Genomic DNA, 27,977 nt, shown 5'->3' on the forward strand with positions numbered 1-27,977 from the left:
AGTTGACCTAAGAACAGTATAAAGTATGCTCTAGATTTTTTACAGTCAGTCAGTCAGTCAGTTAAAGTCATCTATTTATATAATGTCTCTCTGTCTGTTTATCTTTTCTTCAGAGGGTCTCTTCCCAGACACTAAGCAGTTGTTATCCTCAACCTCTAAGAAGAAAGGGAAGGGTGGAAGCAAAGATGGACCAGCAAATGAAGAGGAGGCCAAAGCAGACTCTCAGCCTGTTAGCATTCACTTGCATTTTAAACGGTATGTCTTTGATCCCCATAAAAAGATGGTTCAGTCTTGACCCCTGTTGCACACTCCTCAGCCTGACACTGTGCAAGGAGAGACAACTTCAGAGGTCATGTAGAGGTGAAGGGGAATACCAGCCTCTGTACCAGAGGTGTGATAACTTTCTTCTATCAGCCTCTTTTTCTTGGGGTTGGAGACAGTCTGCTGAAATGCAATGATTGTGGAATGCTGAACGCATAACAAAAAAGTGATTGTTTTATCTCCCTTTATGGAGATGGACTTAATTCAGTTTGCTCCATCACAAGGATGGAAGCTGCTCCTCTGTTTGTGAAGCATTTATTTTGTCTCACAAAATCAGTACTTTTTTTCCCCTCTCTCTTTGCGGATAAAGTCTGAATCAATTCTTTTGATTAGCAGCAGCAAACTTTTTTTTCTGGATGGTTCCAATTCAGCTGAGCCATAATTTGGCATAAACACATTGGCTAGCATTATAGAAATACTGAGCTCACAGATTTCCACAGCTTTGTTCAAACTTCTGTCCTCTCTCCAGCTGGGATAAAGGTCATGTTATGTTTCTGGTTGGGACCCACTGGCTACTGCTGTGTGATTTCAAAATTATTTGTCCATATTTCAACACTTTCTCTTTTCATTTTTAGTTGAACTGAATATTAATCCTCAACAAATAAAAGACAAACCTATGTGGAAACTCCAGTTCTGACTCTTAGTCTCTGTGTGACCACTGGTACTGTCCTTGAGGGTAGGGATGCACTTGTTTTAAGGCTGCGGTGGTAAGCCGAGTAATCAATTAGTTGATCAACAGAAAGTTAATCAGCAACTGTCATTGCAACTACTGATAATCAAGTCAAAATTGAGTAAAAAATCCAAACATGCTCTTATTTAAGCTCCTTTAATGTGATGTGAAGGTTTGTTGCTTTTCCTTGTTTTAACATTCTAGTAAATTTAATATATGGCTTTTGGCTTTTGGACTGTTCGTCAAACAATCAAGACATACCAAACCCTACGCGTGTCTAACCTGCAGTTCTCTATGGTTGGTTTGCTCTGCTGTCATCCATGCTGTACAGCATAATTTTACCTCATAATTTCCTCAATAAGTTTTCCTGATGTCACGCTCTGCTTAAATCTATTCGATACATGCTCAATCCTAGCCGTAACTAATATCCGTAAGAAGTGTACCTACTACTGTAGCATGGAGTGTGAAACTGCCCACTGAATCATGTTACACTGCACTGCTTAGGCATGATCAATATGGGGTTTAAGTTACAGAAACTGTACTTTTAGATACTTTTTAAAATTACTAAATACTGACCAAACTAATACTCACTAATAATTGAGATCTGTACAGGTTGGAAATGGTTTGTGTTTATGCATCCTGTCCATCCTGTCACAGAAGTGTTGCGGGGCAAGGCAGTGAGAGTGCAGTATACTCAGTATGTAGCAGATGATGTCAGCAAACTGTCCCTGTGAACAGCGACTCTATCTCAGCAGGAATCTGTGGAAATTGGAGAGAGAGGGAGGGAGGAGCAGCAGCAGCAGGAGCAAGAGGGGACACTGGAGGGATTGTTCCTCTGAGTGACAGTCCTTTTAGTCTTATCTCCTCTCGTTCCTCTTATAGAAAACCAGACGGGGAAAAAAAAAATCTCTGTCGCTTTTTACTCCTGTGTCTCTCCAATTTCTCTTTCTTGCTCCTCCCCCTCTTTCATTCCCCATCCATTCTAGTTTTTATTGAAAACCTTTTTTCTTCTCTCCATTAGTGCTCCCATGTCTCATCACGAGACCGTAGTGGAAATCATCTTTTAGGGTCCTAAATATTTCCCATAATGTCATAATTACACAGGCAGGTCATGACGATGTAAATGTCAGCTGTAACATAGTCAGTTGGAGATGGATGTGAGAGTATTTTTTAAATTTAAAAACTAGTTTTCACATTAGTCAGATCTATATCTAATATTTATTTTGATATGTATATCATCATTTTTAAACAATAAAAAAAGTATAGCTACTAATATTTAAATTACCTGAAAGCCACGTCATCTTGCAACAACATAATTGAAATAATAAATGTATTATTCCTCAGTATAATTGTAAACACTGAATCCATTTAGCATCTTCTTAGAAGATGATTTTTTTTTCATCCTCCTTGTCTTGATAAAGATCCTCTTGCATTTCATTAATAGACGCGGGAGTGTGGTTACAGCACATTTCCCTTGCTTTGTTTTAACACGCATGCTAATCCTGTTGTGTGTGTGTGTGTGTGTGTGTGTGTGTGTGAGTGTCAAAGAGAGAGAGACACTACAGTTCCTTCTGAGCTTAGGTGAGGAGGTTTGGGTGAACTGAATAATCCGCTTTTAGGGCTGATTGTGGAAGGAGGAGACAGACAGGGAGGCTATGGGACAGCAGCTGGGAGTGTGTTCTCACCTCAGTTCATCACACACACACACACACACACACACACACACACACACACACACACACTCACACTTCGTCATGAGGCCCAGACATGGGATAGCTACCTGACATGGGAAAGTGATCACACCAATTGGTCTTCCTGAGACAATCTGATTACAGCATTTCGACCTGTAAACGGGGCCCACTGCTCATATCCTTAGCCACAGTTCCCCGTGTGACTCACTGCATGTTTTTCCTTTTTAAAACGCTCCTCTTCCCCCACAGAGATAACACACAGTCATGACGATTTCCCTTCAATAACCTCCTGTCTTTTTTGCTCGTAACCTCCAGGTCAGCCAGGGGTTGAGGGTCAACGTCTGAGCTCCTGAATGTTTATAGATGGGAAACAGTCACTGATGAGCAGAGATAACAGGCAGCTGTGTGAGAGAAAGAAACCGAGGGGAGAGTATGTGGTGGCTGGATTATTGACAAGGCAGGGAGGAGGGAGAGAAAGGAGTTTAAAAATGTGGTTCAAGCCAGAGGAGAGTGAAAAGACTAATTAGCAGTCGTTTGACTGATAAATGGGTGCAACATTAATTAACAATTTAACCAGTGGGGAGGTGTTTAGGCTGCAAACGTGCGCTCTTGTGCTCAAATACATTCATAGCTTACTCCACACTATTATATTCCCTCTTAATTGTTTGACAACATATTTTCTTAGCTTGAAAGCAGCTCACATGATACCCAAGCAGCTCAATTCAGGAGTTGGTCTTTACTGTTACCAACCTGTCCTACAATCACAGTTATAACAGTATCACCCTCCTATGAGATGGTGTTTATTGGCGATTACTTGATGACAGAAGCTGTATGTTGCCATCAGACAGCTCCACTGTGCTAATGAGCACAGGCACAGATACAATCACCCTGAGCCCCCTCACTCCTCTCAACCCTTGCCTGCAAATATAATTAGCTATGATTAAAATGGGCATTGTTTAATTAATACCACCGCAGCCTCTTTCAGTCGACTTCTCCATTTCCGGTGCGGCTTATCTTCCATCCCCCCAGTCAGCTGTGGAAGTCTAGTCTAGTTGTTTTGTTTTTGACTTATGGCTTTGTGAATTGTGGAAATAAATGCAGGCTTGCCTATATAAAAGTATATGGTTAAAATTGCTTTCACTGCTCCTAAAATAGTTTGAACCCTGATTTTATTGGCATATGCAGATCATGATAGTGCAAGCGAATTTTATTACATGTTACAAAAGCTGCTTTGATAATATATTAAGTGGATCAGTTTAAAGTACCTGCAAGAAGACAAGATTTTCCCAGGTTTTGTGTAGCAACATAAATGTATAACATATACAGAGTAGGTAAAATGTCAGCACTCACTTTACTCTAAACAAGTTGTGAAACTAACATTATGTGATGTTGCTGCAAAGAGCACAACCTGCATAGATAAGGCTGAAAATGAGCAAAAACATCATAGAAGATGCCAGACCAGCAGTGTATCAGCCTTTTTTTCTACATCTCTTATTCCTCAGTCTAAACTGGAGAGTTCAGGTTCTGATTGTGTTTATGGGATGAGTATTGTTGGGTAATGATAACAAACAAGGACGCCACATGATCCTGGTCCATTCAGGATCTGTCGAAGTTGGTGATAAATCAGTTGTATTAAGTACTTTTTAATTCCACATTAACTTCCCTTCTGCATGACCTTTATAAACATTACTTAATCAATCTATTAAGAATTTTAGAGCAGATACATGCCATACTGTAGGTAAAAATTTTTATTGGTGTGCTCTGATGTCTTGTTGACTTGTTGCCACAAAAAAATCATATCTTTTTTTTATATTCTGGGGTCAATAATACATATTATATATTGAGTTTGTAACTCTGCCAGTCAGTTTTTTTAAAAGTCCTGTAATCAGGTACCTAAGCCAAATTCTCTCGTAGCTGATATGTCCAAAAAATTTTGCAAGAGATCAACTGTACACCCCAATGAAAGAAAAGCTTTTAAGACCACCACTGTTCTCCCATCACCACTGAGTTGTTTGCATATCCATTCCTGTCTCATTTACGCAGTCAGAAAAAAAAACATGCAAATTAGTGCTGGCACCCTGATAAAGCAACATATTGATATACTGTTCCACACACACGTACACAACACAAACAACAGTCTGTTTTTACTGCCGCTGTCATCCTTTAATCTCTCGCCTTGTCGCCTCAGGACGAGGGGACAGTGAATGAAAGGCAGATGCTGATGGCCAAAGAATAACAGTCAATCATTACAGCTGAGCTCAGCAGAGTCTAGCCATCCAGGTCAGAGGTCACCTGCAGCATCACCTTGAAAAATGCCAGCCAGTGTTCTGTGCACCTGCCGATGTCATGTTGTCTTATCATTCACCTTCAGATACAGAGAAAAGCGGGAAGCACAGATAAACACATCTGGCCTGCAGTCGCTCCCTTTATTATTCATCCTCCTTACATACTCTTCTTGCTGTCCTCGCTGTAGTTCATGTACGTTTAATCCCAAACAAATAACTACAAATCATTGCTGCTATATGTGTAAATTATTCTGTAACCATAATTTGTTGTCATCAAATGCTCCAGACATTACACCGGTGTATTGTGTTTATCGTTTCATGTTCTCAGCTGGGCTGAGATACTGGCTGATATCAGCTTATCACAGATATATTAGTATCGGCTGATCAGTAACAAAACACTGCAGTACAGAAATGCCAAAGATAGCTTTGTGGTATCTTAGATACAGTGTCACCATTACATAGTTTGTACACCAGAGAGCAGTGATAAGTTTATTTTTCATTTATAGTATGTCCTGCTCAGTACAGTTGTTTTTAGAAAGCAAATTTAAGGGAAGTATTTGTTTATGTTATGTATTCATATAAAAACAACTTGCCAATTGTTTTTTTTTAATTCTCTAGTTTTTGTAATTTTTGTATTGATATAATTCATATAAAAATTAGAAACAGGTTCTGCTCAGTATGTTGATATGGTGAACTATTTGCTAATTTTAAATGCCCGTAAAGACTAAAACAAAATAAAGACAAAGATTAAGCTGTGAAGGAAAGGGGAGTAAAAAAATAAAAGAAAATTATGTCCTTAAAAACAAATTATATTGTGCATTGGACCTGCTGACTTAATTTAAATGAATCAAAACTTTATTTTTTCCACAACACTTTTACTTTAGTTTTTTCTCTTAGTCTGGATTTTTGTCAAGCTGGTTTTCATTAGGTATCCTTGCCACCACTGTTGCCATCAGCTCAGTATAGAGACTTAACGATTATTAAACTACAGGATTTTGGTTTGAGGTCCCGTGTAGGCACAAAAATGTTACCAATAATTATATTAAAATAACATAGTAATGAATTTGTAGGAAAGGCCTGAAGCTGTTCCCTTTCCAGCATTGTGTTACTGCTGGGGAGACGTAAGGCTGCAGGGAGTAGGGCTTGAAACTTGGGGTCCAGTTCATCGGGTAAAAATTGCTGCTGGTGGGGTCATGTGATGTGTAGGGTCATGTGAAAAAGTCATTTCCACTCTGGATAACCTTGTAAAAGATGTCAAAGAGATGTCAACTATTCTTGGATTTTCATGCTTGTTTTACATTTTAATGAAACGTCTTCCGGGAGCCTTGGGGAGTCCATTTGTCCCGCTGCAACCCAGGGGTAGATGTGATGTTTATTACATTAGTCACCAAACATGATCGTTCTAAACAAAGAAGCCAGTCCTAACTCACTCCTTATGTGTCATGCAGTCTGTGTCGTTAGATTTCTGAATCAAACAAATGATTCATCTCTTTAGAACTGCGCAGACAGTGTCATGTTAATGTCAAAGGGTCTTACATAAAACTGTCTGAATTGTGAATTATCTCAGAAAAAAGAGGAGTAATCAACAGTACCATCAGGTATCTTCAAATTTCTGCTGTACTCTGTACAGTGAAATCTCTTTATGGTTATCTTATGGTTAAAAGAGGTTATGGTTACTTTAGATATCGGTAACATGCTGTAAAATACTAAATTAGAAATAAAAGTCTTAAAAATGTGTTGAACATTTAGCTAAAAGTATGAAGTAAATGTACTCATTGTGGAAAAAGAAATACCACCTAAAAATGGTATACTGTTATATAAGTAAATAAATGCACACACACATATATATTATATGATTATTATAACTAATTATATTCAGTTTACCAATGCATCATATATATATATATATATATATATATATATATATATATATATATATTTAATTTGTGAAGAAGTGACCATAGCTGACAAGCAAAAGTTGTGGAGTAAAAACAGTTGCTGAACAGTTGCTAATTATGCTTCCATCAGTTATGGAGCAACATTAGCATTAATTTGCAGTTGTGTTTGTGTCCACCTGATGAATGTAAGTTTGATATTTACTCTCTTTTAGCTCTGCTTTTGGTCTTCTCCTTCTCTTGAGAAAAATATCTGGCTCTTTAGTTGCTAAATGCTCCACCATGTTCACCAGCTATTCTCTGACGGTGTCTGTCTGTCATTTGGTGCTGAACACGTAGTATATAGCAGGTTTACCTGAGGCTTTTATTGCTGAAAACAGCTGCCAAGTGTGGCTGAAAAACCCCATGAGAGTGGTCAGAGTCAACTAAAAAAGTGAAGTTGTGGGCTGTAAACACTGAACTGGAAGATGCTAAAATGCTCAATAAGAGCTTAGGGGAGTTGGATGATAACTGTCATGTTGGTTTGTAGTGACCTCTTTCAGATACACATAATAATTTGATCCATTGTTAATATAAAAGTATTGATCTAAATGTTTTTAAATAATGTTTATTAGGTGAAACAGGTCCTGTTGATGTGACAACAGCTACTGTGTATCCTTAGGGCTACTTGTTATGACTGTGGATAGATTACTTTAAATGTATTTGAATGGGATTGCTACTGCACTGCCATGCAGAGTGTTTTGGTGCAAAAGAAAACCAAAAGCACACTTAACAACCTCAGGATCTCAGCTTTAGGAAACCACAAATGGTTCTTGGACTTTCAGTGAAAAACTGTTTACAGATTTAGAAGTTCTTCATTGGGTAATATGCTAACATGCCATTTTAAACCCACAGAAACCTCTAAATAACTTTCTTTTTTATGCAAGCACAAGGTTATCAGATTAAAGGATATTTATTGTGCCCTGAGGTCTACGCTGTGTGTTCTGTAATGGGCCAGTGTGTATACAGAGTTAATCCTGGACTGACAGGCAGGGACAGTGGGGTTCTGACGGACCGGGGGGCTCTGCGTCTGCAGGGGGACCCAAACATGGCTCTGGTTCTGTCTGGGACCCGTCTGAAAGCCCAGCACTGTCAGGCTGACCCAAACACTGCCTGATGGGGCTTTTAGAAGAGCAGAGTGAGTGACGGAGGTTTAGAGGAGATCTGACACTGCAGCCTGTGGTGCTGCTGTTTATGTATGTATGCTAGCCCTCCAAAAACTGTGTTTATGAAAACAGTGGCCCGATGCCCATCAGATAGGAGCTGCGGGGCTGGGACAGGGACAGGTCCTCTGAGAGAACAAAAAGGAGAGGGAAAGACAGACAAAGACAGAGAGAAAATGACAAGAAAAAAGACAAACGGAACATACAAAAACAGAGCAGAGGGGTTCATTTGATGCAAATGTGGTCTGAAATACCCAAATCAGTTTCAGCAAATGCCCTCTCTAACTCTTTATTCTCAGTTTGCCACTTTGTCTTGTCCTCTCTCCTTCCAAATGTTTGAGCTAAACTCTAGTAAAAGTAGAAAGTACTTTGCCTCTCCCACTAATCCCCTCCTGCCTTTAATTTGATTTCTTCCCTCTGTTTTGCCCCTTCGGTTGTCTTCCTCCTTAATTAGCTCATATCCCTCTGGTTTGCCAGATTGAGGGTGTTGACATGCACACGGCACAGCCTCAAATCAAATATATATGGACCCCTCCCAACCACTAACATCACACACACTTTCTTACTTCTGCTTCTTTCAAGGAGCTTAAATTGCATTTTTGTGCCCCCTTTTTCTCGGTGCTTGCCACTGGCTGCTGCAATTATCTGTTGTTTTCTGTTTGAAGTGGTGTATGCATAGTAGAGAACATCAGTCTATGTTTACTATATTTTCCATTTATAACAATTGTTATTTGCTATGTTTAAAATTACACTAATTTGATTTTGCACCGTATGGATTCATGATGTAAATGTACTTTGTTTTAATAATTTATGCATTGTTTATTGCTTTTGATGCATCACAGTGACAGCATCCACATTGTGTGCTGTGATATTTTGCAGTACTACACTACGCTCACACTCTTTTGCTCTAAGTTTATTTCACTTGTCCTTGATCATTTTAGTGTTATCAAAGGAAAGCGGAGGGAAAACTGCTTCTCAAAGTTCATATTTCAAATATTTTTAATTGTTTTATACAGCTTTCATTTATTTTTCTAATAATCCCCTGAGGCGGCTGGAAGACTGTTTACTGTCTTTGATTTGCAGTCCTGTAGCTTTCACTCCAAGCGTTAATTAACCTTCAAATGGAGAAATTATAGCAAGCACACAAGTATGCGTGCACACTTGACAACTGCACACAAACACACACACACCCATGAACACACAGACTCCCAACAATGGAAGAGAGTTTTTTTCTGCTTTTCATCTGAGATCTACCTTCCTGTGCCTTTCTCTCTCACATACGCATACACACACACACACACACACACACGCTCGTACTAGACTTAAAACATGCAAGTCGACATTTATTCTCTCTTTCTCCTCCTCGTTCCTTTTGTTCACCAAAGTCTAACTCAATCTCGGCCTCCGGATTCTTTGAACTTCTGTCGGCGCAGAAATAACATAACAGGTTCAAAGACAACAGATATCTGTTTTTTGCTCAGAACCAGTTAATCTCCCTGCCTTTCACTCCATTTGTCTCTCTCTTCAGCTCTTTTTCGTCCTATATGTCATCTTTGTGGGGTTTTTTTGTTCACTTCTTACATAGCTGGTAAAACATTCTATTATTTTGATATAGGCTCTCATTAGCTGTTCAGTTTAATTAAAAGAGTTCATTCATATGAAAATGGGCGGCTGATAGTGATTTCCTTCCCTAGCAACAATCGCTAACCTTGCACGGCAACTCTTAATTAGAAACCAGCTTGACTGACATTGAACACATACTAAACACACTTATACACACACGCATGCATAAGCATTCTGTAAAACAATATAATTGTGTGTAACATCAGTAATAGTAAAGAATCACCTGCAGTCAAACTAATAGAGGACAATTTTTAAGCCATCAATAATCTTTGAAATATACAAATTCTAATATTCTACTGCTCACTATGTTTTCTCTATATGTGCCATAGTATTGTCTTTATCCTCTCACCCTCTCCTCATTTGTTTTCTGCTCTCGCCTCATGTTGTCAGAGCTCTGATAGGTTAATTCATGCAGTGTTTACTGTCCCGAAAAGATTCCCATCAGGCCTTTCTCCCCTCTGTTTTTCTTCTACCCCTTGCCTCTCTTTTCACGGCTTCATTGCTGCATATTAATCATCAGGTGTGTGTACATAACATCATTGCAAGAAGGCACAGAGCCGGGGGGAGACAACAGAGGAGCAGAGACCATCTGAGGGTGACACACTGAATGGCAGATACAGTGACTGATAAAGCAGAACAAAATATCCCGTTCTCCTCTTTCTTCATTTGATTTCACGTCTGCATCTTGAAGCATCAAATGGTCTGTTTGTTACGTTACACTGATGTATCACTGCTCTTCAGGCTTGATGCAACAGGAACAGCCTGTTGATTGATTGTTAATTAAAACTTTAACTCCCATATTTAGGATTGATAAGCAGTAGATAAACACTTGATAAGTGGCTTGTAACATACTATAATGCAGTTTTAAGGACATTTGTACGTATTAATTGATGTATTTTTCAACAGCTATGCTCATGAATAAGTGAGACAATGAATAGGTCAGACAATATAACATGGCTGTAATCACATTTATGATATATAATTCACACAAAACATCTAACCATGTTACACTCTCCCCTCAAGAAAACTGGCTTTATCTTGTCAAAGAGATTTTCACACTATTTCAACTCACAATTCCAAGATAATTCTAATACATTGAATCATTTCAGGTTAAGTTTGCTCACATTTTTAAGGCAGCAATTGAACTTAAGTTTTTTCGAGATAAATGTTTTTAATTGTTATTCCTTAACTTCACTAATAGTGGCAAGTTTGTCCGTTTTACCCACTCAGTATGTATTTTGGTTGCAATTCTTAAAAAACAAAACAAAACAAACAAACGTAGTATTTCATTAATGAATACAGTTAATTTATGTAATAACCTAATCATTTGACATATTAATATTAATGCATCTTTAATATATTATTTATACACCAGTTATGGATACTTCATAGGCTGGTGTTGACAAATTCACCAATGAACACTTACAAATACATTATGGTGTGTTAAACCATTTATAAATTGTTTATTTAGTACCCATAAATGCAGAAGGGTTAAAGTGTTACTGATAAGAGTTATATTTTAAAGAGCATGTCAAGTCTAGTTTGTTTGTGTAGTCCAGTATCACAGTGTTACAGTGTATCACTAGGCTTTACAAACTCACAACATGCAACAGTTCCCAAACAAAGACAGCCTCTGCAGATGCAGATGTTCTGTGTGATAAACTAATCTAAAAATGAATCACAGAACTTGTAAAATCATTATCAGATTATCAAGGGTGTTTATTTAAACTACAGTGATAGTTTCCACAGTTATCACTAGATTTTGGAAAAACTGCATCATGCATTTTTTCTCCATTTGTCATCTTTTTGAAAATATGAGATGACACAGATATGCAGTGTTAAACTGTTCTGGGGAGTGTAATCAGCTCACATGTTCTCCTAAATATCTAAACATGCTCATTTATTTTGTCTCAAAAGTCTCCACTGTTTTTTCTCCTTTCTTTCTTTATTGGTCTGTTATCTATTATCTGTAATTTAAATCATAATAATCACTTAACAACCATCAAAATGTTTTCCAAACTTTTTAATTAATATGCCCTCAGTGTAATATGTATTACCAAAAATTACAGATTGAATTTTGAGTCACAAAGCACAACTTCTACTAATGTTCCATCTGTTATTACCTAGGTTTCAGAAATATTCATTGTGTATACGCTGAGAGTTAATTTGCCCTGACACACAAACAAACAAACATGAGCAAGCATGCAAATAACTAATCATGAATTCAGCCAGTTTGGGGTGGTAGGTTCACCTGTCCTGCAATCAGCAGGTCCGACTGTCTGTCTGCTCTCTGCAGAGGAGGACCAAATGGAAAAATCATCAGATTAGACATAGCCCTGGCTCTTATTCTTGCACAGAGTGTGCGTGGATGGGACGATTTAAAGGAGGGACGGGGGTTGAGGGGTTGTCTCTTTGCCCCTCGTTTGGAGTGAAAAATGTCAAAATTTCAGGTCCAGATTTTTCAGCTAAAAATGACTCAGGGGCATGTTTTATTACATTTGAAGTGGATTTGGACAGGTTTCGAATGAATTCTTTGAAAAACTTGAGCCCCTGTCTATTAGTTAGATTCCATACATGGAAATCCTGCTTTGATTATTATGACTATTATTTAATCAGCTTTATCTGGGAAGGGGTTGGGTGTCTTGAATGCTTCCGATTTGCCCAGACAGTAGCATGTAACTTGATCTTCCTCTTGTCACAAACACAGACAAGTTAAGTGTGCACACCACAGACTCACAGGACACACAGGCCTTTTCTTTTCTGCTGTAGTCTTCCACCTCCCAGCACTTTTCCACAATTCTGTCTTATTTGTCTTGAAAATAAGTCTCAACCATACAAGCACGGGCTGGTGTCAAGCAGAGACAGGACGATAGCACCGGAGTGAGAGATGTGAGTGAAGTTATGGATGAGGTGTTGCTTTATCAGCCAGCGCGAGGCCAGGATTGGTACGCTGGGCAGACCTTTGATGTGAGCTGCGATCCAGACAGCGAGGAGGTGAGCTATCGCACAGTAACGAATGAGGGGTGACGAAGAGAAGAGGCCTTGTTTAGATGCAGATGAGCGACACAGAGAAAACCAAAACAAACTCAGACCACAACAAGCAAATCTACCACATCTCACAGCTCAAGAAAATCTAGACAGAGGGTACATTGTCTGCTCTGGTTCTGCAGACTTTTCTATTTGGTGGAAATAATTTTGTTTGTCAAACCATGACTTGCTGAGCTTATCAAAGTCACACAATTAATTAATATGATCACCAGCAATTTTTTTATAAATTTGATTAAACATCTGAAGTCATTTATCAAGAATAAAAAAGCAAGACACTTCAGTTCCAGCTTCTCAAATGTGAGAATTTCCAGCTTTTCTCTTTTTTGTGTAATTTTAAATAGAATATTTTTAGGTTTTGGGTTGTTGGTCAGATGAAATGAGAACTTTTGAACACTCAGCTTGGGCTCTGGGAAATGTGATGGCGACTTTTCATTATTTTCTTGTATCTTCTACATTGAATAATGAAAATAATCAACTCTTACAGCCCTAGCAGCCCTGTAATGCAATCAACAGAGAAATTAGATACTGTAAATTGTATATGATTTTTAAAATGATCTGTGACAGAAGGGAGAACTGAACTGTTACATGAAACAGAGTAGCCTCTAACAAAACTCGATATCAAGATCTGATGCGATGAATACAAACTAAGTCCATGCAGCATTTATGTATCTCAAAACACTGTACAAGGTTTTGTTGCTGACTGTGTTTTCTGTCAACACCAGCACAGACACTGAGTCCTGTCCCTCATCCACCATTTTGGAGATTAGAAGTTGACACATTCATATTTAGCCCTGCTGCGCTGTGTTTTTATTTTGCGGTGTATGTTTTTGCAGAAGCCATTTGAATTCCCCTGAGTTCATGTAAATACCCAGTGCACCATAACCACAGTGGTCATTGTCTGGTCTGATCCATCTACTGCTCTGTCTGTGTATTAATCCCCATAATCCCAGTGTTTGTTTTGATAAAGTGTGTGGCTGATTTGAAGTGTCAGTGAACTCAGGGGGCAGGACAGACTTCATCATGTGGAAAGGGTTAGGTCACTTTCTTCCCTTTCTTAATCTCTTCTTTCCTCTTCATCCTAATGAACCAAAACTGTTTTCAAACATGAACGTGGTTGCTCTGTTCCTCTTCATCTTCCTCCTCCTCTCAGCAGAGGCTGTTTGCTTGAGGTGGGGACACACATTACCACTGTTGAGCTGATTATGAATATGATTTGGGCGTGACCGCCAATCGGACCAAGTCGTGTCTGTTCCAGCCTGGGTTAGTTGGTGCTGACGGATAAAATCACATAGTGTTTGATATGTAAAGATTCTAATCTTGAGCTGCCAGTCATTCTCATAAAGATTTTTTAAAAACATGTTTGATATTTGGAACTGAAATCAGCAACCGATGGCGTGATGTGTTTGTTGTCTGAGGGAGATAACAACTGTTAAATAAACAGCTTTACCTGAAGTTTGCCTCAAGTTCACTCACCTCCAGTTCCTTCTGTAGACTACACAGTCTTAGGATTAGCCAAGCCTCTCCATCCAGGTTCTCACCGAAACTCTGTGCTCCTATACTTTTTTGCAGATTGCATTGCATATAGTGAAAGCTGCCACTTGTTGCCTATGTTTTGTGCAAGAACACTTGCAACGTGGATTTGCTGGGTCATCTGCAGCCAGATCTGTAGCCGTGACTGACTGAGTCACTTGTACTGAGTCGTTCAGTGTGTTGTCTAGTGTATTTACTCAGTCATAGTAGGGTTCATGCCTGATCTCCGACTGTCAGAAACTAAAGAATCCCTACACTGGTGGAAACAATCTTCATGTGTTGTTTGTCCAGTCTCTATAGGTTTCAGCCAGTCCACAGGATTGTCTCAAACTTTATAGGCAACACAACTCTGAGGAAATACACTCTTCTTTAACAATCTTTATCCACCCACTCTGTCTCTCTTCAACTCACTCTCTAGCTCAAACACTCTTACATTGGTTATTACCCTTTTGTCTGTGTATTACCCCTTGCTTTGCTTTATTGTTTAGTCTTTGACTGTTTTAATGATGCAGTGACCTGAATCTCACTTCACTGTCCTCCTGCTCTGTTCAGTTGCTGTGCAGCACGGATAGTTTTCCCCTCCTGAAGGCTTTTTACATTTCTGTTTCTTTTGCATAAATATGAATGAAGCACAGCAGTTTGGCCGTGTGCAATTTCATTAATTAGAACATGGTGGAAAAAGAAAAGTAATTTAACTCAATTCTGCTGCTTGTGAAAACACTGCAGGCAAGGTATGAAGCGACGTGAGTGTAACCGACTGTACACACATAAATAGGCATGCTCATAATTGCTAACACAGGAGAAACGGACACATGTGGACATTTACAATCAGGTTCCCCTACTTTGATCCATTGGTCCAGACCTCCAGGCCTTGAAAACCTTTCAGTATCTTGCTCTTAGGTCAGACCATATGGTTATTTTGGCTAGTTTAAGTGTAATATTGAGGCTTAATGACATAACTCCCACCTGGAGAAGCAGGCTTTGAACAGCCATTATTAAGGCTGCTGCAGAGATAAGGCAGCCATTAGCCGAGCTCGATCATTTCATGGCTACTGCAACAATAAGAGTGACAGCCCCTTAACGCTAACTGCGCACAGTGAGACACACTTCTTTCTCTTTTTTAAGCATGTCTGGAGGGATGTGGTGCAGGGTATTGTGTGTGGGTCAGAGGCCGTTTTAAATAAGCAATAAATGTTAAATCTGCCTGACATCTTCAGTATCCATTACTGCAAAGAGCATGCTGGGGAGGAGACGGAGACGAGAAAGCGGGAGTGAAACTGGTAGACAGAGGAGATGAGATCAATAGAAGCAGAATGGAGGATTGATTCAGGCTCTTAGATCTTTCAGATTAGTGGCTCGATTGGAGACAAATATGGAGGCTTATTCATGTGACCTTAGCACTGACAGCCTGAACTAAGTGGTCATAGAGTAATTACATTCAAACCCCAATATCCCACTGATGCCGAAGATTTGGAGATGACTGCTGCACTGGATTTTCTAGAATCTTACAGTACAAAAACTATTTGAATGGCCCAGTTTTTGATAAGACTGGTGCACTAATGTGGCTCTGCACTACAGATTTAACACTCTGTGGCCAAGTTTGTCCTTTCATTGGCCAGCGACTCTACTATTATCTTGGATTTTACTTCTAACTGATCTCTTACATTGTACTGTGATGTTATCATGTGGAGAACGCTCGAGGGGAGATTCTGTTTTGCCGCAGAATTTGTTTGCAGCAGACCTGAGGTGCTTAATGCAGCAGTTATGAACAATGGAGGCTTGATGTGGTCTGGATGTCTCTGTATAAAAACAGGGCCCATGCAAATTTAAGCAAATGCATCATGTGTGCAAGTCAGTATGTTGTCTGTTGGCTCTTCTCTGTAATCAGAACTGGTTTGACTGGTGGACTTGCATCATGACTCCATATAGACCAAGACACTGCCCAACAATAGACATGTTATTTCATATTAATAGTTTTCAGTGTGCCAAGGTAGACGATGTACAATGAAACTCTGTACACAAGTAATATTTTAGGCAAAGGTCATACTGCATGACCTTTGAGTGAGTTTAAAATTGAACTGAAATTTGAATACTCTTCATTTCTTGTTTAAGAAAATAAAAATCGTATTTTGCATGTTTTCCAAAATGATAAACTCATATATATATGTGTGTGTGTGTGTGTGTATGTAGAGAGAGAGAGAGAGATTTTTTTTACCAAGCATTTTGCATTTGTGTACAAGTGGACTATAGTGCAGTCTTTGTATTGGCATGGATTCTGTTTTTCCACTGTTGTAGCGTGTGTCCTGTTTAATTAATGTAGCTGACGGGTTGTTTATGATTGGCAGGTGAAGCTTCTGTTGCCCACACTGATACGACAGCGAGAGATATGACAATAAACAACACTTACAGCAAGAATTAGCGCAAGGAAACCCCTTTCTACCACACACAATACTTACTGTGCGGATGGCCATTTTAAATTAGATGAATAAATTTGGAAGCTTAATTATTTTTGGTGCTTTAAGCTATTAGTCTCCTCTATGGAAAAAGTGAGGGATGAGATGAGAGAGAGGGAAAGGATATGTGATCCCCAGAAGACAAATACAGACGTTGCTGCTCAAACTATACTTCTGTCTCTCCCCTTCAGTCCCCGACAGGCAGAACTTTATTTCTCTCACCCATCATTAGATTTGCTCTAAACAAAACAAACTCAATTAACCTCATTTCTCCTCTTTAATTCTCTGTTTCTAGAAGACTCCATCCAGCACACACAGATATAAGTAACTGCGTCTGATACTAGTTCTATAACGATAATTGAATAACGTAAATGTTAACTAAGCAGTTGTAACAGTCTTGATTGTGCATGGAGTCGTTATTAACCGCAGCCTGTCAGTCTCTCCACTTTCAGCCCCACACATGGTGTTTTTGGCCAAGTGTAATTCAATCAATTCACGCTAACTCTCTCCTCCTCCCCTCTTTTCCTGCTGAACTTGCCAGGTCATGTTCTGTGGCTCATGTGTTTGATTGAGGCCTCCCTCTCGTGTCTGGGAGAGAGGGGAGGTGGGCTCCGTGGGGAGAAACAGCCCGGTCGCATCGGGACTGAACTTCACTGAGCTGGGAAACAATTACACCCCCCACCTCCCCCCACCCTCCTCTTCCTCTGCCTCATTTCTCCTCTGTCTGTCCACCGCTATTCTTTTCTTCCCCTCTCTCTTGCTTTAACACTCTGTCTCTTCCATCCCAGTCCTGGGGCACTATATACCCCTTTATTTATTTATGTATCAAGAGACGGAAATGGACTCCCACCCAGGGAAGAGGGGTGAGAGGGAGGTGAATTGTGAGTGCGTGCACTTGGATGTGTGTGTTTGTGTGTATGTGTGTGTGTGTGTGTGTGTGTGTGTGCATATGCAGGCAAACTGTATATACAGTAAGTACTGTGATTTATGGGGTGAGATGCATTATTTGAAGGTAGTGTGTAAAGTTTGTGAGCTCCAGTAGTACTGCAGAGCAATATTTTTACAAGTGCATCCCTGTTTTGTTTATACCGTGCACCCTCCTGGCACGGTGGCGGGGCTAACGTGCAAAAAAAAGATGCTGCTAACAAAGACAGTGCAGAAGAAGACTCCTAGTGAAGCGAGCAATGGATGCAAATAATGATTTATATATTTAGGAGGAAGGAACCATGTTAAATTAGAGTAGATCTTTTGTCTTTTGGTGAGAAACACTAAAAATAAACATAACTTTGTTTTTTTTGTTTAGGAAAACTCAGCAGGGAACCTTTATTTCACATTCAGTGCATTTTGCAACTTAAAGAGCAGATAGACCATGGGGGATGTTGCCATGGCAGCTGAGCAGACTGCCTCCTCTCTTCCTGTCTCACTTAGTTTTCTGCTTGTATTTGGGGGCATTTTCCGCTTTTAAATTGTCGAACAAAATGTGCTTTTTGCAACAGCTAATTTTTACTGATCTCCTCTTTGACTGCATTTTAAAGCAACCCAGATGTAGTCCTCAAACTGCAAAGTTTTCTTTTAACAGGGGTGACTTACTGTGCAGTACACGCCTGCATGGAAAACCCTCTGCCAAAAAGTTTCAGCCACAAAAAACACAGAAAAATCAACTAAAATGGAAAAGACACACACACACACACAGAAAAATGAAGCGGGCTTACCATTAGATGAGAAGTTCTGATTGTGTCGTGCACTTCCCAGCTCCTTCCTGTGCTTGACCTTTGCCTGACCTGCGAGAAGAAGTCAAGGACTTCTGCTCAGCCGCTTTGGGCTCAAGGTGGAGGAAGACGGGGTGAGCTGAGGTTCAGAGTGCCAGCTTTGTGTTCGCCCCAGAGCGCACGTTATCACCTCCATCACTGCAGCACGCTGTTGTAATTGCAGCCTGTGATCTCTTTCTGGCCCAGCTTTCATTTTCCTCAGAGGAGATTTTTGAAGGTCTTTCAAATGTTCTCCTCCACCCTGTTGTCACCCTTCAACCCTTTCACTTCAGATACTTGAAAAGAAAATCAAAAGAACTCTAACTGAACACTGTCAGGTCTGTGCTTGAACTTCATGTGTGATTTATTGTAAACATCACACATAATAGGTAACTGACCTATTGTACTCTGCTTGACATTTTTTTACTCTGTCGACTGCTGCTCTGTCAAAGTGTTAAATGAGGTGGATTTGAAGGGGGAGCATTTGAGATAGTTTGAATATATTAAGTACTTTCCAAAGAAAACATGCTGTGCTGTAAGTTTGTTCTGGCATGAGGCAGTGACATACAAAATGCATGAGAAACTGTATGTGGCATGAGCACTTTTTGTCGTCACTGGCAAAAAGATAACGCTCACAAACTTCTGCTAAATCTTAATTCAAAGAGAAAATCTGAATATCAGCATTCTCTCCAACCAATTTCACATCTGTTTGAGGTTAAGGTCATCAAGACTTTGCATTGCAGGACCTTTAATCAGATTTTAAGATGAAACACAACTACTTTGATAAGTTTGGGATAACACAGTGTGAGTGATTCTTTTCTCAAGGTCAGTTTACTTGTGTTGTGAGAGGGTGAAGAGTTTGTCGTTCATGATACACTGAATATTAAGCGAACTTTTGAAAGATGTCACATTTTAAATCACAGTAAACTTGTGGAAATTGTTAGAATTTGCAATTTAGTTGTGACTGAGGTAATTAATTCACACAGTATATTTTACTGCAAAGAACATTTCAGAATGTGTCTTGGCATGTTTTGATATTCTGAAAATACTTGAAGTGGTTTATTCTGCACTGAATTTCACTTCACTAACACCAGTTTTCATACATTTATATATTTTTGTTGAACTAGCTTTGATTTAAAAAACAAGAAAAATAGCCTGTGACCTGGAGAGATGTAGAGATATTAAATAAAAACTTCAGTTATGGTATTATGCATGGTAGCAAAAATGAGCATATGCAACACCTGTGCGTGTGTGTGTGTACTTTGCATGTGGTTTGCGTGGCTCTGAGGCCACAGCTCATCACCTGCGGGGTCAGGTCTGCTTTCTTATCACTTCTTACCTCTCTGATTGGCTTTTATCAGCCCTCTGAGCTCTGATTGGCCTTTATCTCTGAGCCCAGCTCTGATTGGGAGGTCATAACGCCTTATTGCAACGGAGCATAAACAGCCTGATAATGTACTGAAACCAGAGTTCAGCCCCAGCACACTGATAATACTCAACATTATATCCTAACCCTCATCCTGTTTCCAACAGATCCTTGCCCCTACCATTCATACGCAGTCCCAACTTTTTTTCATGTACAACATGTACAATAATGAGTGGATGAGTATTCTTACTTTAAATCAGTCACTGGGTTTCTGGGTGCTGTGATTTAAGTACATTCAGATTTTCATCTCATATGAATTATACTGAATTAAATAAGTTTTATTTCATTCAACGGCTTGAATATTTCCAACTGCTATCTTACCAAACATGCAATGATTTCTGAATTAACTATATTATATTACAGCCAGTCCTGAAACAGCACAGATTTAGGACTGTAAATCCAAAACACACCACATTTAAAATGTTTCTCATCTGAAACCGTTTTCATATCAGATGTTTTTTTTTTTTTCTAGAATCCTCGTGTTGTTTTGTGACCCTTCACTGTGAAATATTGTGTCACAGCTGTTAGTCAATTTTAACATTTCCCCCTTTTTGTCTTGAAGATATTCCTGTGCTGAACTGTGTACCTCTAGGGGGTAGTAGTAATCAAGAATGGTTAACACGGTGGCTGATTAGTGTACGTGTGTGTATGTGTCAGTAAACACCCACACAAAGTGAGTATAGATTCTTAACATTAACACTTGACTTTTCTTTCTGAAAGTAAAAAGCAAGAAAAAAGAAAAGAAAGACAAGTTTAAATGTTCAAAGGATCCCATCTAGGCACTTCAAATTCAAGTCTCCAAATACTATCAGAGATTGATTATCAGTGATTCTGTTTGCTATAAGAGCATATCCTAATTTTTGATCATTTAAATGACTATAAATCCTAAGTATCATGTGACTACACTTTACTGTAGACAAAATGAATGTATGTAGCCTCTAAGAATATCTAAAATATTCCTCCTCTGTCAGCTCAGGCCACTATGTGCACTTAAAGCACTGTTAAATAATCCTCTGTTGTTTTTTTTTTTTTTTAGTGATTTTAAAAAAGTGATTTAAAAAAATCTGTTGTGTGTTTTAGTGGCAGAATTTACTTTTACTTACAGAGCCTGTGATGTCTCTGTGTTTAGTGGCTTGTTGCTAAGGATTCAATGAGAAGAACATTTTTTAGTGCTCACCCTACACTGTGCATTACGACACCATACACAACTGTACATTATGAGTAATTCACTAATTAGTGATTGCTTATCAGGTCAATTCTGTTTTGTTGTTTGCATTTAATTGTCTTTTTACGGAACTAGAGTTTCATTAAATATCACAAACCTGTATGGTTGTGCTGTGTAATGTAGCAGCAAATGCTGGGCAGAGTTGAACCGAACCGTGTGACAAATTCTTTAAAATACTCTTGAGGTTTTTCACAGTAGAAAATTTCCTTTGCCCTGAACTCGACTATTCTCTCCCTCAGTAACCAGCTCAGACCTTTAGTTTAATGGTGTATATCAAACACATCCAGATCTCAATTATCATTCTTAATGAGGGAACGACTCTAGAGGAATCCCTTTTCCATCTGCAACCTTCAAAGGTCCTTAAAAGAACATCTGAGGGTCTTTATCGGACAAAGTTTCTTCTTCATTTGAATAATTCTCTAAATCGGCCGGAGGGAGATATGAGAGTGAAGAGTGAGGTCCTAAAGTCCTGGAACTGAAATGAGATCTGGATATCGCAGGGACGGAGACGTAGTAGCCTATGATATGGATTAGAGTTTAGGGATGTGTACTGTGCCCCCCCCCCCCCCCTTTTTTTCCTTCTCCTTCCACTTCATGTTTCTCTGGTGTTTGCACTTCAGCCCTCACATGTGTACCGCTGTGTACGCACTCACACAGACACATTAACATACACACTTGCTCAGAGGTAAAAGGAGGGTCAGGAGGTGTTGGAGGGGAAGAGAAAACCTCTAAGATATGTGTGTTCAGAGGGCCTGTATCTCATTACATAGGAGTGTGATAGCCATCAGAGTCAGAATAATATTTAGCACATGCTGCCTGCTAATGAAGCGGTAATGTCCATGGACTGGAAATGAGAACCAGAGATGGCTCTCTTTTTCTTTTATCCCCTCATCTTTGCTGCCCTTTCCCTCCATCCCTGGTTTGTGCTGAAAATTGATCATCAAATAACTGAATGCAACCTGTTATTTGTTGTGTTTGTGACTTTCTCCCTTGCTGTTTAAAGTCTCAAAAAGGCAGAAATACCACAAAAAAATAATCTCAAAGGTGAAATAAAGTAGAATATCTTGTTTCAAATTAGTGATAGTTAATATTAACTTTACTTTAGAAGCTGTTTTGATGATTTGTGAATTCATATGATTTAGTTATTAGTCAAATCACATCCTACTTACTTAACATTCACCACAAAACAGTTCATTAGATGACCTGATGGTTGCTGACTGAACTTTTTGTCCCATGCTCACTGTTCCTGTAAGAGTTCATTGTTTTTATCTCATCAGCAGAACTAATAAAAACGTACCTAGTTTTAAAATCTTTTTAAAATCAGCATGCTTTACGTTAACGCAGTTTATTTTGACACTGGGAATTTTTGAGTTGAGCTGAAACAAAAGAGTTTCTATATGAAGACACGCTATTTAAAGATCATTTGTCAATGCAAATCATGAAACACCAACTGTACATCTGTTACAGGCAAATCAGCTGTATGCGATCAGCTGTAGGACAAAAAATGTGCACAGCTGTCTTCTCTATCTATGACTACAGCAGTAACACCAAAGAGGGTGTTCATTATTTACTGCTACATTATCACATATTAGATTATAATTTCTAACTGTATAGATAGAATTAAGTATAAGTTAGCAGCCAATTAAAAGATACTGAGAAATATCAAGACTTACACCCATCAGCCACAACATTAAAACCAGTTTCTGGCTGTAGGTATTTATGTGTATGTACCTTTTTTTAAAAAATACGATTGTCTGGATGGAATGACCTGTTTTAAAAAACAGATTTCAACACATAAATACCTTTATAAATTAATGCTTAAGAGCAACAGCACACACAGACACACACTGAAATAAAATTGTCATTAACTACTGTTAAATGTGCTTTTAAGACTCATGGGACCACACTCATGGCTCTGATGGTGGATTAGGTTTATAGTCAAAACATAAATTAGGTTTTATAGTTCCACAGTAAAACACTCTGCACTGACCATCCTCTTGATGACTTGATTTGGTTTTAAAGGTAATGGCTCAGATATCTTCGTTCCCATTTTTGGGCTGTTACAGTGTTACTACATATATCATCAGGCTAAGCAGTGGTTTTTACAAAGATATAACTTCACTTTATAAGAATAAAGCAATTTTATTGATACATTTTCAATTCTTCTATATATAAAAAACTCTTCAATACAAGTTTTCAGAATGAAATGAAGACCATAAAAGAAGCACCTCTCTGTCTCTGCCTCTTTCTCTCCCCCCTTCACCCACACATATACAACCATATTCAGTATTTGCGATTGCTAAAGGGCAAATGCAAATTGTCCGAAAGTTAAAGCAGAGGAGAACGCAGATCTGAACTCAGCTTATTTGGTTAATGCCATTAACTCTGTCTGTGTCATTCGCCCCTCACACAACACATCTTTTCTCTCCCTCTCTTTAGCACACGTGCACACACAAAAACACCTGCACAAAAGAAAAAGCAATTGTTTCAACTTTCACCCGTGCCCCCTCTTTTCTCTCACTCCAGCCCCCTTCCTTGTCGAAAAGATTTACATGCTCTTTTTTTCCTGGCTCCTTTATGCACAGAGACTGTCCCCCTCCTCTTCTCCACCCAGTCACTGCACAAACACAGCTGACAGGAGGTGGAGGGGCTTCCATGACACAGTCGCGTGCCGTCCAACAAATCCCTCTCAATCCGCCGGCCAGCAGGCCCCGAGTGGGTTTGTGTGTGTCTTTGAAACTGTCCTCAGTTTTGGAGTGTGTGTATCTGTGTATTTTATGGGCTTTGAGTGAGTGTGGGTCTGTTTGTCTTGAATTCTTTGTGTTACTGATTTTTTTCCTTCATAGCTTCTCCAGTAATTATTTAGGATTATTTTAATGCTGTTTGTTCTTTGAATTGAGACAAGAGTCAATCACACACTCGGTTGATTGGCTTAGAGAGCGTGTCAGTGTATCGGACATCAGATACAAGTTTGTTTTTAGCCAGCTTGTTGCATTCATCAATCCTCTGTCTGATCAGTTTGTCATTCTTCATTTATTAATTTGTTTATCTGGTGGATCGGTCCTGGGAAGTCAGGGGATTTTGTTCTTCAGTTTTGTGAGGATTCATTTTCTGTGCACCATGGTTATCTACACCAAATTTTACTGGAATCCATCCAATAATTGTCGAGACATCTGGCACTAGGGGATCATGAAAGTCTGTACAAAATGTACAAAATCCATATAATAGTTGAGATATTTCAACATGGACCAAAGTGGTGGACCAATTGACTGACAGACAGACCACATGACTTTATAGATGGCAATAATAATAATAATATTTAATCAATAATACAACTGCGTATCATTTTGCTCTGAGGCTCATCTCTATTCAGAAAGTATTTATTTTTTCAACAGGTCTTTACATGCATGACCTTTGCCCTCTCACGCTGCATAAAGAGGTTGCTGTTTGTCTTTGTTGTTGTTAGGACGTTATAATACCACGCTAACAGACTATTGTCATGTAAATACAGACTGCTGGTGGTCAATTGTCTGTGATGAAATTCAAATTCTAGATCATATTCGCTTATACATGTGTATGTTCTTACATGGTTAAATCAGAAATACCAGAAATGTGCACAGATCCTCGTACATATGACAGTTTGTCTGTTGTTGCTGGTTGTATACAAGGTATTTCCATGTGTTTATATTGTGTGTGTGTCTTCTTCATACATTATGTCTCAGAGATAGAGGTGATGCAGTCAGTGATGGATGGATGTGCTTTGCTGTGTGGCATTTTAACCAGGTCTTTAGAAACAACTCTGCAGCTGCCTCCTGCTACATGGCATTGCGGGTTAAGCACACACACATGCACACACACACACACACACACACGCAGCAGCCCTCCAGCTCCCCTCAGTCCAGGAGGCAGTAAAGTGGTTATCTCTCTCTTTCAGATCCTAATCTGACAGCAGCTCCTGCCTGTTGCCAGGTTACCCCTGGGGCGTCAATCTCCATTTAAATCCTCGCTGCCTCCCCGCCCACCCATCAACACCAGCCCTGTACACCCACCGCCACCACCACCTTCCACTGGCGTCCTTCACTCCCCTCCTTTCACCCCCTCACCCTCACCCCAGCCCGAGGGTCCGCTTTCTCCTCCCTCGCCCCTCCACCACCCCTCAGTCTGATGTTGGCATCAGGCTGAATTCACACAGGGCAGCAGGTGACTCACGAATGCTTTGGAATCAGCTGCTGTTCATGAAAAAGATGGACTGTGTGTTTTTATGACGCGAGGGCACATGGGGGAGTTTGCTCGACACGCTCTGCCCTACAGGCCATTCTTTGGCACGGGTTCACTCGCAGTGTACAACCTGGTTTTGTAGAGCAGGGGGATGTGGGCTGAGTGGGTTTGTTTGAGAGAAGGGCGGCAGACAGGGGGTCTCGTAGCTGCAGGAGGATGTGGGCAGAGTCTGTTCGGCCTGCTCTGCTCAGACAGATGAGGGGAAATGATGGAGAGATGGAGCGATAGGGAGTCGGATGTCTGAGAGAACGTTCCTCTTCTCCTTCTTCTCCTCTTTCTCGCTGTCCTCCCCTGGCTTGTGAATGGAGGTCCATTGTGTATGTTGGAGGGGACGTCTTGCACGTTGACCTTCACCCAGAGGTCACGGGGCGAGGAGGGCAGTTGAGAGAGAGCGCATAATTGCAGCACAAACACAAAGACGAGCCCACTGAGAGGCCTTGCCGCTGTGCCAGCTCAACCTCAAAGAAGCTGCCAGCCTGCGCTGAGCAGACTGCTGGTGAGCAGGTACACAGTAATGTGTCTGTCCACTGTGTCATTTGACGGTTTGCACATTTGTTTGATTTGTTATCTATTGTTGACCAGTTAAAGCCCAGAGGGAAAGGAAGTTGTAGCATTGTTTTCCATGGAAGGAAGAAGGAAGCACAGATACCTGTTGTAAGGTAGAAAAAAAGATGGATAGATAGAGGCACTTTGGTTAAGGCTAGGAAAAGATCTGGTCTGGCTTAATACAGAATAGGTTTAGACGCAACATGTTTATTTACATGTAACGAAAACCACATCTTTCCCTAACCTTAACCTAAGCGCTTTTGTTGCCTAAACCTAACCACACACCAAACTCCATCCTGTGGTATGATTCATGTGATTTGTGTGACAGCTACCTCCTGGCTGCTGTGCTGTTGTTAATAAATGCAGTGCTTCATTATTCCAAAATAAATGTTACCTCTGAACACAACCACCACAACATATTCAGGAGAGCAGTTAAGTAGTGTGTGGATACAGTTTCTTAGAGACAGGGACGCATAAATAAAGGATCATCGTGCTTCAGGCAGATGTCTTTCAAGGGAGGGTAGGGGAGGGAAGGTATCAAGCTTTGAGTTTATTGTCTGTACCTGTGTTTCCTGAACAGACAGAATAAAACTTTATGATAATAATAAAAACCAACTCAGTGTGTCTAAGGATTTCCATATTGGACAATTCTGCACCTTATGATTAATGAGTTGGAACCTATGTTCAGAGACAACACGCTTTTTACGCAGCAAGGTAGAAAGTAAGGGTGAGGAGGTTAGAGTGGTGGATGAGTGTGTAGCATTTATTATCTTAATGCAGGAGATCAGGGACTCACAGACTCAGCTTTAACCATATTTTATTTGCCATAATCACGACCTTTAATTATTTAAAATTAATTAATCATACTGTAGCTGCCATCTGCAGATGTTGTAGAGAACAGGGAAACAAGAAAGCTGTGGTTGAATGTACGCTACAGTTTCCATAATTATCCAACATTAACAGTAATGTCTGGTGATAGGGTTGCAAAAAACACACAATTGGAGGCAAAGTTGAGACAAGAGATGAGGTAGAGATCTGTGTGTGTCTGCCCTGCAGTGAAGTTGACAGTGATCCAGGCTTGGCCTGTACAAGCTGGTGCCGGGTGCCAGTATCCCAGAGGATCTGAGGTTTTGGGCATAGGTGTGTGTGTGTGTGTGTGTGTATGTGTGTGTGAGACAGGTCCTCTCCTCTGCTTGTGTGTGCCTGCAGTCCAGTTGGCTCACTCCTGGTCAGTGTGTCAGTCAGTCTGTCGTGTGAGAGGGCATGCTCGGTGCATCTGAAACCTCTGGGCTGACGGCCGGCGGGCATGGCTCAGCCACCGGTGCTCCACCTGGCTGATTGATGCGGGCCTGTTTGAAGTCCTCTCTAGGAGAATGAGCTCCATTCATAAGCCGCTGCACCCTCCACACTCCCCAGCCCCACCTCTCACTGCTATCCCTCCACTCTGTTAACAGCTGAAATGCTACACTGCTCATAGCTCACGGTGGTATGAAACTGAGGTGGACAGACAGCAATATGATAGATAGCCGCAGGATATTCTCCATCTGTGTGGAGCTGCAGCCTGTTGTGGCTTTAGTTTCCTGCTCCTCAGATTTGAATATACTGTACTGTGTGTAAAGATATGACCATCCCTAACTCTGGTTACTGTTGACATTCATCAGTGGATTTACTAATCAATCATCCCACAATGACTGTAACATGTTAGAGCTGCAGTTTTCTTTTTATAACTGCTGATTATTTTTGTAATTAACCTGCTAATTGTTCACTATATTGTAAGTAACAAATGCTCATAGTAGAGGAGGCCAGAACTAGTAAATGTTTCGTATGTGTGTTTGAAAGTTGATATAAACGGTTAATCTATTGTCAAAATAGTTGCAGATAAATATATTTGTTGGGGAAATTGCTATCCTGGCTCTGACAATAGGCAACAAAATTCACTTACCAGCACCCATAAATCTAATTAATTAACATGTTCTTATAATATGTTGTGTACCTTTGGACAGATCCATAGCTGTGTCCCCCTGCTTCCAGTCTTT

At 39.9% G+C, this 27,977-nt stretch overlaps 1 protein-coding gene across 6 annotated transcripts in view; it reads left to right on the forward strand.

The window, feature by feature from the left end:
• The window catches only part of eefsec (eukaryotic elongation factor, selenocysteine-tRNA-specific), an 82,977-nt gene that overhangs the window by 10,804 nt on the left and 44,196 nt on the right, over nucleotides 1-27,977 (forward strand). For 2 of the 6 annotated variants that reach the window (XR_007814357.1, XR_007814358.1), the window contains exon 8: nucleotides 114-166. The exons of 3 other annotated variants lie outside the window; for them this stretch is intronic. Coding sequence is in view for 1 of the 3 variants with exons in the window: in XM_018673525.2 (XP_018529041.1) it covers nucleotides 114-295 (182 nt within the window). In the remaining 2 variants the exon portion in view is untranslated. Of the gene's footprint in view, nucleotides 1-113; nucleotides 952-27,977 lie in introns of those variants that run through there. One more of the 6 variants, XM_018673525.2, reaches the window with a different exon arrangement.

This window comes from Lates calcarifer, linkage group LG12 (genome assembly GCF_001640805.2).
Source record: "Lates calcarifer isolate ASB-BC8 linkage group LG12, TLL_Latcal_v3, whole genome shotgun sequence".
NCBI lineage: Eukaryota > Metazoa > Chordata > Actinopteri > Centropomidae > Lates > Lates calcarifer.